The sequence below is a fragment of the Mustela lutreola genome, chromosome 2 (assembly GCF_030435805.1).
Source record: "Mustela lutreola isolate mMusLut2 chromosome 2, mMusLut2.pri, whole genome shotgun sequence".
Lineage (NCBI taxonomy): Eukaryota > Metazoa > Chordata > Mammalia > Carnivora > Mustelidae > Mustela > Mustela lutreola.
The window spans coordinates 102,817,828-102,830,627 of NC_081291.1; the positions used below are offsets into that span (position 1 = coordinate 102,817,828).

The following is a 12,800-nucleotide window of genomic DNA, read 5'->3' on the forward strand; positions in this document are numbered from 1 at the left end:
CTTTAAATATCTTTAACAAGGTAATCACATTTCAAAAGAAAAATAATAACCACAATAAATAAAACTGATAAACATGAAAACATTGATGAATTGGCTTTCATGTTTACACATCAGGTTTTTTAAAAAAAACTTTTTTTAAAGTGGGCTTCATACCCACTATGGAGCCCACAGTGGGGCTTGAACTCATGACCATGAGACTGACCCCACTAATATCCAGAGTTGGATGCTCAACCAATTGAGCCACCTAGGAACCCCAACATATCAGTTACTTAATTCTTATGGAATTAATTCCATAGAGCTTTCTGGGGAAATTATAATTTCAAGCTATAGTGAATGAAATTATACCTAAATACTTGAGCTAGGGCATTAGTTAATATATGTTATATTAACATCAGAACCGTTCATTCCATCTGTGTTTACCAACTGAGAATGGATAAAAGCAGCAACTGAAATGTGTAGCTTTCTTGTTTTTTGTTTTGTTTTGTTTTGTTTTTTCTTATCCAAAAGACCAGGATTAGATAAATGTGAAATAAGAGCATAGGAAGTACCCTGATTTGCAGAGATCCCTGGAAATGGATATTGTGTTTTCACCAAATGTTGACTTTTCAGGTAATCTTCCTGAACACTGGGCTGACATGAATCAGCAGCTATCCTGTGTGATTGAGCTACTCCCCGGACAGTCAGAATATGACACCATAAAGGACAAGTTCTCTGAAACTTGTCCTGCCTACGAAATAGAGAAGGTAATATTTTATTTAAAAATTACTTCTTTTTAAAAAATTACTTCTTTTAACTATCAAAGAACTACTAACATGAAAGCCATCTTTTTAAAATAACACTCCTCCTTCCTTTGTACCTTACTATATTTATTTTAATTAGACTAACTCAACCTCCATAGATTTCAAATCTAATGGTTCATTCATTAACAGTAATGAAGAATATTCCCCAAAGTGACATTTATATGTTTGGATACTTTCACTTACAATTTACAAACAAACCCATTCAAACTGATTAAACAAGGAGAAATGTATTAGAAATGTTCAGAAGTAGGATGGTCTTTGGAATAGCTGGATCCAGTTTCTCTGGCTTTGCCATCCACAGAGTCAGCTTCATGTAGAGGCTGGACTCTCTTCATAATTGTAGGATGGCTGTGTGTGGCAATCAGGGTCTCTGCTTCCTCCATTCACAACCCATGGAAGGGACACAACCACTGGACTAGAGTCCCAGGCTTTGAGTTGAGCAGAGCACTCCAACCAGTCTGTGTCCCAAGAGTGCTATTTGCTGGTTGGCTTGGACCTGGGCTATCAAATGCCATCATTGTACAATCCCAATCATGAGATTACCCTGATTGGTTAGACCCACTTAGGCTCCACCTAATTCTCTACTTAAGTGGAGAACTGTAGTGAGTCCAACTCCACCCAGACCAGCAGTTGCTGTACAATGGGAATGAATTAGAATGGATGTTCAGGGATTCTCACAATGTTCACCATGCTGCATAAAAATTTGAGCCAGCAAAGTACAGGAGTTTATTAGAAGGTCATTATCATACCCTGTTATCAGAGCAGGGTGTGGCATCCTAGTCATTTAAAAATCTGGCTGCTACTTCCATAAAACTGTGTACTCAACCACATTATAGCATTTAAGAAATTGTGCTTTCATAAGCTTTCATGTGCCTGACTCCCCCATTAGACAATGGGGTTCTTAAAGTAGGAGTTGCATTCCCATTACCTATCCTGGTGCCTAGCATATCGTAGGACACAATACCTACAGAATGAACTTTCTTCCTGAGAAAGAAAGAGAATCCAAAGAGAGAGACTCCTGCAGAAAGGACAAAATTTAAAGGAGGAGATGCTTCATTGATATTAAAAGCTGTTGAGAGTATAAGAACCTTGTTCAATTGTGTTTACCCAATATCTGGCCAACTTTCTTGGCTCTTATTCTTCTATTATACCCATGTTGAAACACCTCACTTTTGGATTAATTCCATAATATACTTTCTCTCTTGCTGCCCCTAGATAAAATCATTATTAATTCCTGGTTGCCAACCTCTGCTGGACTCTCCAGGTGCTGGAATCCTTTATTGCTTCTTCCCGTAAACTCCTTCATGCATTCCCCTTTGCAGAATTTCAACACTCTACTTGAGATCTTCATCTGTCTCAAAACAACTTTCCTTCCTGCTTTTATTACTTGACTTCTCCTCAACACCTGCTATAGGTAACTGCTCCATTCTTCTCATATGGTAATTGTCCTTCTCTGTCTGACTTACTTCACTTAGCATAATGCCCTCAAGGTCCATGGCAAGATTTTTTGCTTTTTTATATCCGGATAGTAGTGTGTGTGTGTGTGTGTGTGTGTGTGTGTGTGTGTGTGTATGTGACATTTTCATTACCCATTCATCTATCACTGGACACTTGGGTTGCTTTCATATCTTAGCTATTATGAATAATGCTGCAGGGAACATGGGGGTGCACACAGTTCTCCTTGAACTCTCTTCTTTTGTTTCTAGGACATCATGCTTTCAGATTTTTTCCTCTTTCCCTAGACTTAGATTACCTGGATCCTTTTCTTTTGCTTTCATACTCTGTGTTGTGTTCTCCTTACCAACCCCTTATCACTCTGAGAGGCAGAGATTTTTAACTTGTCTTTCTCCCCCACTACACTGAAAGTTTCTTTCAGAGATCCAACACATGCTTCATTCATAGTAGATATACTCAGTAATCATCTACTGAATATCTAGAATATCTTGAATAGATGATTACTGAGTATATATTAGATTCATTTTCTAGAAGGAAGGAGAACCAGTAGAGAATGATATATTGAAAAAAAAAGTTAAAGGAAGACAAAATTTCAAGGAGGGGATGATTCATGGTTTGAAATGCTATTGAGAGTCTAGAAAGAAATAGTCATTAGAGTTATGAGGTGATTTGTGACCGTAATTAGAGCAATGGAGGAGAACTGTTGTTGGAAGAAGCCAATGGAATGGTTTTAGAGATCAGAAGGACTTAAGGAAATAATTACCAAATGACTACAAATTTTTGAGTAGGAATTTGTTTTTATTTTCTTTTAATTTATTTAGATTATTATTATTATTATTTAAGTAAGCTCCACGCCCAGCATAGAGTCTAATACTGGGCTTGAACTCACAACTGTGAGATCAAGACCTGACCTGAGATCAAGTGTCAGTGACTATCTGACTCTTGGTTTTGTCTTATGGTCATAAGATTGAGCCCCACCTCTGGCTCCAGGCTCAGCGTGGAGTCTACTTGAGATACTCTCTCCTTCTGCCTCTGCCCTTCCTGCTTGTACTCTGTGTCTCTGTCTCTGTCTCTGTCTCTCTCTCAAATAGATAAATAAATCTTAAAATTTAAAAAAAAGGAGTGAGATGCTTAACTGACTGAACCACTCAGGCACCCCTTATTTATTTATTTATTTATAAAGGGGAAAGAGAGAGAGAGAAATGCGGGAGGAGCTGAGAGAGAGGGAGAGACAAAGAATCTTAAACAGGCTCCAAGCCCAGTGTGGAGCCTGACATGGGATTCTATCATAACCCTAAGATCACAATCTATGCCGAAATCAAGAGTTAGACACTTAACCAACCGAGCCACTCAGGCGCCCCTTGAATAAGAATTTGAATGTGAATGAATCTCCAGGAATTCAGGATAATATCTATAGGCAAATGTTTTTATATAACATAAATTCTATTATATAAAATAGATTATAATAAGCACTATTACAAAGTATAGATACTCTTAACCTAGCCTTTTCCTAAGGGAAGAAAGCAGAGGTGCCTGGATGGTTCAGTCAGTTAAGTGTCTGCCTTCAGCTCAGGTCATGTCTCGGGGTCCTGGGATTGAGTCCTGCATTGGGCTCCTTGCTCAACAGGGTGCCTGCTTCTCCGTCTGCCTGCCATTCCCTGCTTGGGCGCTCTTTCTCTCTCTCATTCTCTGGCAAATAAATGAATAAAATATTTAAAAAAATAAAAGCAGAAAGTTACCTATTCTCTGAATTAATTGGCTGTTGATTTGCATTTTCTTTTCTTTTTCCTTTTTCCCCTCCTCCAGTCCTCCTTCTCCTCTAACTTGCTATTTTAAATCCACAACAAGCACAATACACTGAGCTCTAAAGTCATTTTCAAAATATTTTGCTTTTTGTCATTTGTAGATTGAAAGGATACAGAATGTATGCATCTGGCAGAGCTACCAGATAAAGAAAAACCACATGGACATGAAGAATGGCCATACAGATAATGAGAGAATCCTGTTCCATGGGACAGATGCAGACTCAGTGCCATATGTCAATGAGCATGGCTTTAATCGCAGTTATGCTGGGAAGAATGGTAAGGAAGCAAGTAATCTGGCTGACTAGAATGACATGAATGAGAACTCTAGTGTTGACTGTTCACACCCAAGCAGTGTAGAACCATAGACGGCAGCCATCTTGTCATTATCAGGGTCAAGTTCTTTGTGTTTCACTAGAAAGGAGGCTGGCAACCTTCTAAGGCTAGAGGGAGTGAATTGTAGAAATGATGAAAACTGGCTTGGGTGGGCAAGAACGACATTAAAAAAATGTGTCAGGTTTGGGCATGGTTCTACATACTGTGATAATTTTCTGCTTTTAGGAAGACTTTTTGTCTTTCTCTTTATAGGAGCAGCTTATGGACAAGGAACCTATTTTGCTGTTAATGCCAAATATTCTGCTAATGATAAATACTCCACACCAGACAGCAATGGGAGAAAGCATGTTTATGTTGTACGAGTGCTTACAGGAGTCTACACATGCGGACATGCAAGATTAGTTACCCCTCCGTCAAAGAATCCTCACAATCCCACAGATCTCTTTGACTCTGTCACAGATGATACACAACATCCAAGTCTATTTGTGGTATTCTCTGATAATCAAGCTTACCCAGAATATCTCATAACTTTTAGGTGTTAAAAAATGGGTTTTTTTTTAACCTCTAAGAGATTGTTTAGTTGTCTATTTATAAGAACAAATTTATAGAATTTTTGTCTTTGCCTTTGGCTTGTTTATGTAGATAAAAATGTCTCTGTTAGGTGCTAAAATGCTGAAAACAGCCTTTCAAGAATGCTCTATTGCAATTTGTAGCATACCTCTTTTCTGAGCATACTGATGGGTGGAAGCTAAGAAATGTGGGTGACATAATTATAGCTACAACTATTTACAGACACCAAATGTGTCAAAGAACAAAGAGCACATTACTTTTGTCTAGTAGAGAAGAAATAAGACGAATCTCTTTAAAGCCAAGATGTCATTGCTCTAATAGAGCATGTTAAGACATTAAACTGTGCTGGGCTCAACTGTACTGTTAAATGAATAGGCTGCTAATGTGTATCTGTAAGCGCTAAGAATTTTGCCCCCCTGAAGAAGTACTTAGTAGCTATAGTTCAGCTAGAATGACTGAATCAAATCTGTTATGGAGTAAATCAGGTAAAAATGTGTTGTACCACTATCTGATGCTACATGACAACTTACTACAAAATTTAAGGGCTTAGTGGATAAGGAATTCAGGTGTGGCTTAGCTGGGTCATTCTGACTTAGGGTTTCTCCTAAAGGTGAATAAAGATGTCAGCAGGGGATGCAGTGTTCTGCAGTGGCTTGATTAGAGCTGGAAGATCTGCTTCCAAGATAAATCACTCAGATAGCTATAGAGTTTTTGCTGGTTGACAGAAGTCCTCAGTTTTTCTTCCCATAGTCATCTCCAGGCTGCTTACATTGCTCATGATGTGGTATTCCACAGCCAGTAATTCAGGAGAGAGACAGGCTGAAGCCATGATGTCTTTTATGACCTAGCTTCTGAGTCATACTCCACCTTTTCCACAGCATCCTGTTGGTTCCACAGATCAGCTCTTTCAGTGTAACCAGGAATTACACAGGACCTGGACACCAGTGGACAGAGATTGTCGGGGACCATCTTAGAAGCTGTATAGATGAGTGAAGGACTGATACATTGATTAAATGTTAGCAGTGAAAAGGACTCTAGAGGTCATCTAAGCTCACTGTCCTCTCAATTTTCTCCTCACCCATCCATACTCCCAGGGCAAAAAGCCCTCAAGTCTCTGCTTGACCACTTCTTCATCTTAAGAATAACTTATTCCATCCCAAGACAACTGTAACTATTAGAAAACTCTTGTTTACACATGAGTTGAAATCTCTTCTTCTGTGTCTATTGCCTGCTGGTCGCTGTCTCACCTTCTGGAGGGCACTGAGCATTTATCATTCTTTTTACAGATGGTGGCCCTTCAGATTCATCTCTTCCCTCTATTATACTAGAGTTAGGTAAATTCTTGAAATACTTAGCAGCTTATCCTGAAGCGTTACTTATCAGGAATTGAAGACATTTAAGAAGTGTTTACATCATCATAAATAAGCAGATGCACATTAAAAGGAGTACAGGGAAGTTTAAAGAAAATAACTCCCTTCACCATACTGTATCACTCATAATTGCAACATTCAGAGGAACATTTCAGAGGAAACCACTGCCAACATTCTTTTTTTTAAATATTTTATTTATTTGTTTGACAGACAGATCACAAGTAGGCAGAGAGAGAGAGAGAGAGAGAGGGAAGCAGGCTCCCTGCTGAGCAGAGAGCCTGATGCGGGGCTCAACCCTGGGACCCTGGGATCATGACCTGAGCTGAAGGCAGAGGCTTTAACCTACTGGGCCACCCAGGTGTCCCCCACTGGCAAAATTCTTATGTTCTCTTCTCCCTTCTCCTTTCTTCTACATCCACCTTTAACAAAGTCAAAGTCACACTTTATTCACTTACTTAATTACACAATATTATATCTACCTTTTTCGTTTAACATTATAAGTGTTACTCTCATGTTATTAATTTTTCCTGTAAACATCATCTTAATGGTCAAGTTATTCCACTGTATATTTTCCTTTTATGTATATATATAAAATGTAAAGTTTTTTTAAATGTCATCATCTTTCCTTATAGTTTAATAATCCAATTTTCTTTTGTAACGTATCTGTGTTATTTGCCCCATGTCATTAAATATCTTATCTATCATTTTGATGGTTGCATAGCATTTCACTGTACATATAGCATTTCACTGTAAATGTCATGTCAAAGTAGGGTGCCCTATAACGCTAGATAAATGTATGGTTGGATTATGAGATCCAAAGAGCATAATCTACTTTCAGTGAGACACCACATCCTGAACTTCTTGAGAGAAAATACAGTCCTAGAGAGCAAAACAAGTCTAAATAATTCTCTGTTTGTACATGGGCTTTGGCTCCCAACTCCAGTGTAGAATCCTAGTGAGCCAGGTTAGAACATAAAAGGACCCTTTTTACTTAGGTTAGGTAGGCTTTTAGTTGCAATGTAAACTGCTGTCTTCTGTCTCCTCCAATGCTGTTACTCAAAAACCCCCCAATTTATTTTGCTGTACTCCTACTTCACTATATGACATGGAAGTCTTGAGTATAGTACATCCATGTTATTAAAGTTGTGATGGTTTCTTGAGGAACAAAATTAAGTCAGTCGATATTAATTTTACTTATTGATTTGTTGATTTATTTAATTTATTTATTTGACAGAGAGAGAGAGCACAAGCAGGGGGAGCGAGAGAGGAAGAAGCCGACTCCTTCCTGAGTAGGGAGCCTGATGCAGGACTTGATCCCTGAGATTGTGATCTGAGCCAAAGGCAGATGCTTAACCGACTAAGCCAACCAGGTGCCCCCAGCCAACTGATCATTATACCGCTATTATAAATGCCACCTTCCATTAGTCTGAAGCTAAATGCCTTTCCCTCCTTTATGTCTATCTCCCTCCCTGTTTGCTTGGCATTCTCCATCCATATTATTAGAATGTTCTTGACTTCTTTCCTAATAACCCACCATTTCAGGTTAACGCAAATTAGAAATCTTTAACTTCGCTAATTACTTTCCAAATGGGTTTCTTTTGTATGGATTTCCAGAGTTCTGGCTGATGGTACCTGACTGATCTGAGACCAGAGATCCTGAGGCACAGCTCTGACCGGCAGTCAGATGGCTTACTGTCCCATGTATCTTCTCTCCCCCTCTCTCTTTACTTCTCTTAGCATTTTTCCCCTTCTCATTCCTTTCTTTCACCTCCAGTCCTTCCCTTCACTTGTGGAGGAATGAGGACACACGCGCTGCTTGGATGAATCAGAGGAAAGATTTTTAAATTTTTTTCTTCATCTATGGTAGAGAAATAAAATCCATGTAGTATGTATGCAGATGTGTTCATTGAACACGGGGTCTGTGAATTCATTTACAGGTAGTGGGTTAATTATCACAGTGCTGGTAAGATCATTTACAGCTATGATCAATTCGATTTCTGCTCAATAGTTTATTTGAACAAATGCAGTTTCTTATAGTAAATAGGCTTTATGAGCTTAATTGATTAAATTATTCCGCTTACAAGCTGTGTAGGAAAAACTCTTGCTGTCTGTTTCTCCTTTACTCTCCTTTCCATACTCACAACACTGACAGCAAATGTCTGCAGTTTTCCCCAGCTCTAAGCCATCCTCTGCAGTACTAGCTGGGAGTCCCACAATTTTACTCAATTCTGACACTATCTGCTTGAAAATAACCTCAGATCCCACGGGTTAAGGGCTCAGCCCCACCAGACTGTCTGTCTCACCTCCTCCTGTATTACAAATGCCAACAGCAAATCCCGGGGGGTTCTCTGTACTTCTGACTGACTGTGAGTCAAGGCTATGAACCCTTGTTCCCACAACCCCCTCCTTGGGCTTGATTTATTTGCTACAATGGCTCACAGAACTCAGGGAAACACTTACACTCACTTGTTTATTCTGAAAGGCTATGATGACGGGTGCAGATGGAGAGTTACATTGGGCAAGGCACATAGGAAGGGTCACATAAGAAGGCACATAGGAAGGGTCATGTTTTCTCAGGGCATGTCACTCTCCCAGCACTTTCACCTGTTCTTCAACTTGGAAGCTCCCTGTAGCTCATACCTTTGGGATTTTTGTGGAGATTTCAACACGCAGGCAATGAATGATCATTAACTCAATTTCCAGACCCTCTGCCCTTGCTTGGAGAATAGGGGATGGAGCTCCAAGCCTTCTAATCGTGGCTTGGTCTTTTTCGTGACTGGTTCCCATCCAGGAAACCAGCAAAAGTCATTTCATTAGAACCAAAGATACACACCCAAGAAATTCAAAGGTATTTAGGAATTCTGTGTCAGGAAGTAAGGTCAAAGACCAAATTTGAGATCAAAAGATGCTTCTAATGGCTCTGAGCCAGGAACCGGGGATAGAAGCCAAGATATAAAAATAATAAAGATATAAAACATAATATTTTTTATTATCTCACACAAGCTTTGGACTTTTCTGCCACTCTTAGTAAACATACGAAGGAAATCTTGTAATTAAACTCTCAGAGTGATAATGATTTTAATAGTAATTGAAGTACAGTTGACAGAGAATGTTACATTAGTTTCGGGTGTACACGTACTGACTGGACAACTCTATACGTTATGCTGAGCTTATCACGAGTGTAGTTACCGCCTGTCACCATACAACAACACCATCACATTACCATGGACTATAATTCCCCATGCTGGAACTTCTAGTGACTTAATTTTAAAAGACCTCTGCTTCGCCTCCCTCTCTGTTTGTATTACCTTTGTGGTCACCAGGGTATAAATAACTTCTAAATTTCTTTTTCTTAACTCGTTAAAAAGGACATTTTCAACATAATAATTTATGTCTCCAAAGCCTCTTGTTGCCTACAATTACAATTCTATAATAAAAACCTGTTGAATAAGTAATTTTGACTTCTACAACATCCACCCCCACTTCTTCAATCCAAACCTTTTATGTGCCCTTTTATGTGCCTAATGTGCTCCTGTTTCTCCACACCCAAACCCAGCATCCCCTTCACCTCACAACACCTTGTTCACATTGCACATAGTCAGATAGAATACACTAGCAAGGATTTTTACAGGACCAGAACAAACTTTCTGCAAAAGATTGAAAAAAGAATGAAAATGCTTCTCTGAAGGCCTTTGTAGTTTATAGTGCAGGATGGGGTTTCTTTCATACTAACTCCACTAAAACACCAATCAAAGTACCTGAAATAAGGAAAGTACTCACCAACACAAAATCAACCACAAAAATTGAACAAATCTGGGGGTCAATAAAAAAAAAAATCAAAATTTTCTGTATAAATGAAAAAAGAGCCCCCTCCAAAAGGAATTTTAGAATCTAAGACATGTTAAGATAATAACACCTGCCTTGCCACTTTCCAGGGTTAAATAAGATAATGCCAAAATTATGCTGAAAAAATAGATATTACAGTTTTAAACTAAAAATTGGAAGGCAAGACACAAATAGTACAAACTATAGAAGCAAAGTAAATATGATTCATTTCATTAACACTTTAAAAATTGAGGTTCGAGTTTGGGTCCTCTGGCTAGCTCAGTCTGTGGAACGTGTGACTCTTGCTCTCAGGGTTGTGAGTTCAAGCCCCACATTGGGTATACAGATTATTTTTTTAAAATAATAAAACCTTTAATAAATAAATAAATAAAATTGGGGTTCAAGGTTAAGATTGAATATATGCACCTAATTTTGCTTCTTTCTCAAACCCTAAGAAAGCCTCAGTGAAGGGATTTAAAGGACACATAAGTCCTAAAGAACAGGGAGAATAGGAGATGATAGCAAAAAGCATTTTAGAAGCTAAAAAGCAGATAGATCTCTGTTAATGACTATAGACAGCTCAATCTGAAGCTAGAAGTGGGAGGAAAGCTGAGACCCATCTGCTTTACCCTTGAAAAGCTCAGGAACTGACAACATCTGAGCCTTTGGAGCTATAGTGAAGCTGAGAAGAGCAGATGCTAAAATAAGGACAGGAGGAAAGCCATTCAGGAAACACTTAAATCCCCAGATATTCTCCCCACCCTCCTTGCCCAGGGTGACTACCTCTTACCTACCCCAATCTGGAGGCTATTTTCTGCAGATGGTAAAAGAGAGAATCTCTAAGCAGGACACCAGGCACAGATGAGGTCTTAGGTGTCATAGCAAAAACAGAGGAGTTAGTGGTCAAATACTAAATCCTGAGGGGACGTCCCTCCCAATGCCACCTTTCCATATTGGACTCCCCAAACAGCAGCAGCCAGACTTTTACTCTTCAGACAAGAATCGGACATTTCTACTTTGCACCTGTTATTGTCGAGAGGAAAGTTTACCCTACAGATACTGACAGCAGAAATTCTCTATTTTTCATTTCTGCTGTTAGACTTTTTAATTTCGAGACCTCTTTTAATTCGAAGACCTCTTATTTGTTTCTTAAATGTTCCTAGGGGAGCCTGGGTGGCTCAGTCAGTTAAGCATCTAACTTCAGCTCGGATCATGATCTCAGGGTCCTGGGATTGAGTCTCATATCAGGCTCCTTGCTCAGCAGGGAACCTGTCTCTCCCTCTGCCTGCTACTCCCTCTGCTTGTGCTTGTGCTCTCTCTGTGTCAAATAAATAAATAAATATCTCAAAAAAAAAAAAAAAAAAAACGTTCTATGTGGGCTTCTGGTGGCTCGAGAGTTGGTTCAGCATTCAGCTCTTGATTTTGGCTCAGGTCATGAGCTCAGGACTGACTCTCATTGTCATGACGCCAAGCCCTGCATCAGGCTCTGTGTTCAGTGAGGAGTCTGCTCGAGATTCTTTTCTGCTGCCCCCCTCCCCCGTCCTCCTCATGCACACGTTCTCTCTCTCTCAAATAATAAATAAATATATATTTCAAAATATTCCTTGTAAAAGAATTTTCTTTCCAATAATAGTTCTTTTTCTTTAAGTTTTATATTGAGTTAGAAGTTTTCCTTAAATGTCTGAGAAACCTTGGTTGTCTATTCTCAGAAGTCTAAAAAGCTATGGGAAGCTATGAACTAGTGAATGGGGCTTATCAATTTTGGGTTTCACTGGGTATGCTTTGGTGGTCTGTACTGGGGAATTTAAAAGTTAAAGTATAGCAATCAAGTACAAATATATTTTAAGTAAAAAAAAAAAAACAAACCAGTAAACTAGATCTCTAATGATTACTAAATATATATAGCAAAGGAAATAATAAAAAGTTTAAATTTATAACAAAAACATAAGGTAATAAAATAGAAGAAACAATCCAAAAATGCATGAAGAAATTGAAAGAAGTAAAACTATTTTTAAATGATTTGAACATCATTCACTCATTCAACAAATGATATTCATTGATTCACTCAACAATTATTGACCATATCTCTGACATTATTTTAGGCACTGGGGAATCTAACAATAAACAAGACAGATAAAGTTCCTACCTCCAGGGAGCACATAGTCTAGCAGTTGAGAGAGACATTAAGGAAATAATTACAGAATTAATTAGTCAAAATTGCAATAAGTATTAGAGGAGAAATAAAGGGTGCTATAATATGTACTTAACTGAAGATTTAACTGAGTCTGAGAAGTCAGGGGAGGCTTTCCTGAGGAATGAAGGAAACCAGAATGTCATCCAAAAATATGCCCTTTGACATAAGAATTATCTGAGCTGAAGGCAATTGAGCAGCAACAAGTACAAGAAACTCTCCACTTTCTTCCCTATTTGCCTAAAAACAGGATATAAATTAACCAAGGTTAACCCTCCCCTCTCTACCAGGAATAAGAAAACTTAATCATTGGAGACAATGTTAGACCCTTCTCAGCCTGGAGCCAGCATTAGAGACATCTACACAACAAATTTTACTAACTAGTCTTTAGCTACCATTAGTTTCCCATATATTTGCCTTCCTATGATTTTCTATTTATAGATACTCAAGA

General features: G+C 38.6%; 1 protein-coding gene across 7 annotated transcripts in view; it reads left to right on the forward strand.

Moving 5' to 3' along the window:
- PARP15 (poly(ADP-ribose) polymerase family member 15) overlaps positions 1-9,788 on the forward strand; it is a 55,778-nt gene extending 45,990 nt beyond the window's left edge. For all 7 annotated transcript variants that reach the window (XM_059162835.1, XM_059162831.1, XM_059162833.1 and 4 more), the window contains 3 exons: positions 610-743; positions 4,162-4,336; positions 4,646-9,788. In XM_059162835.1, the coding sequence (XP_059018818.1) occupies positions 610-743; positions 4,162-4,336; positions 4,646-4,935 (599 nt within the window). In that variant the 3' untranslated portion in view covers positions 4,936-9,788. The remainder of the gene's footprint in view (positions 1-609; positions 744-4,161; positions 4,337-4,645) is intronic.
- Positions 9,789-12,800: the final 3,012 nt, after the last annotated feature.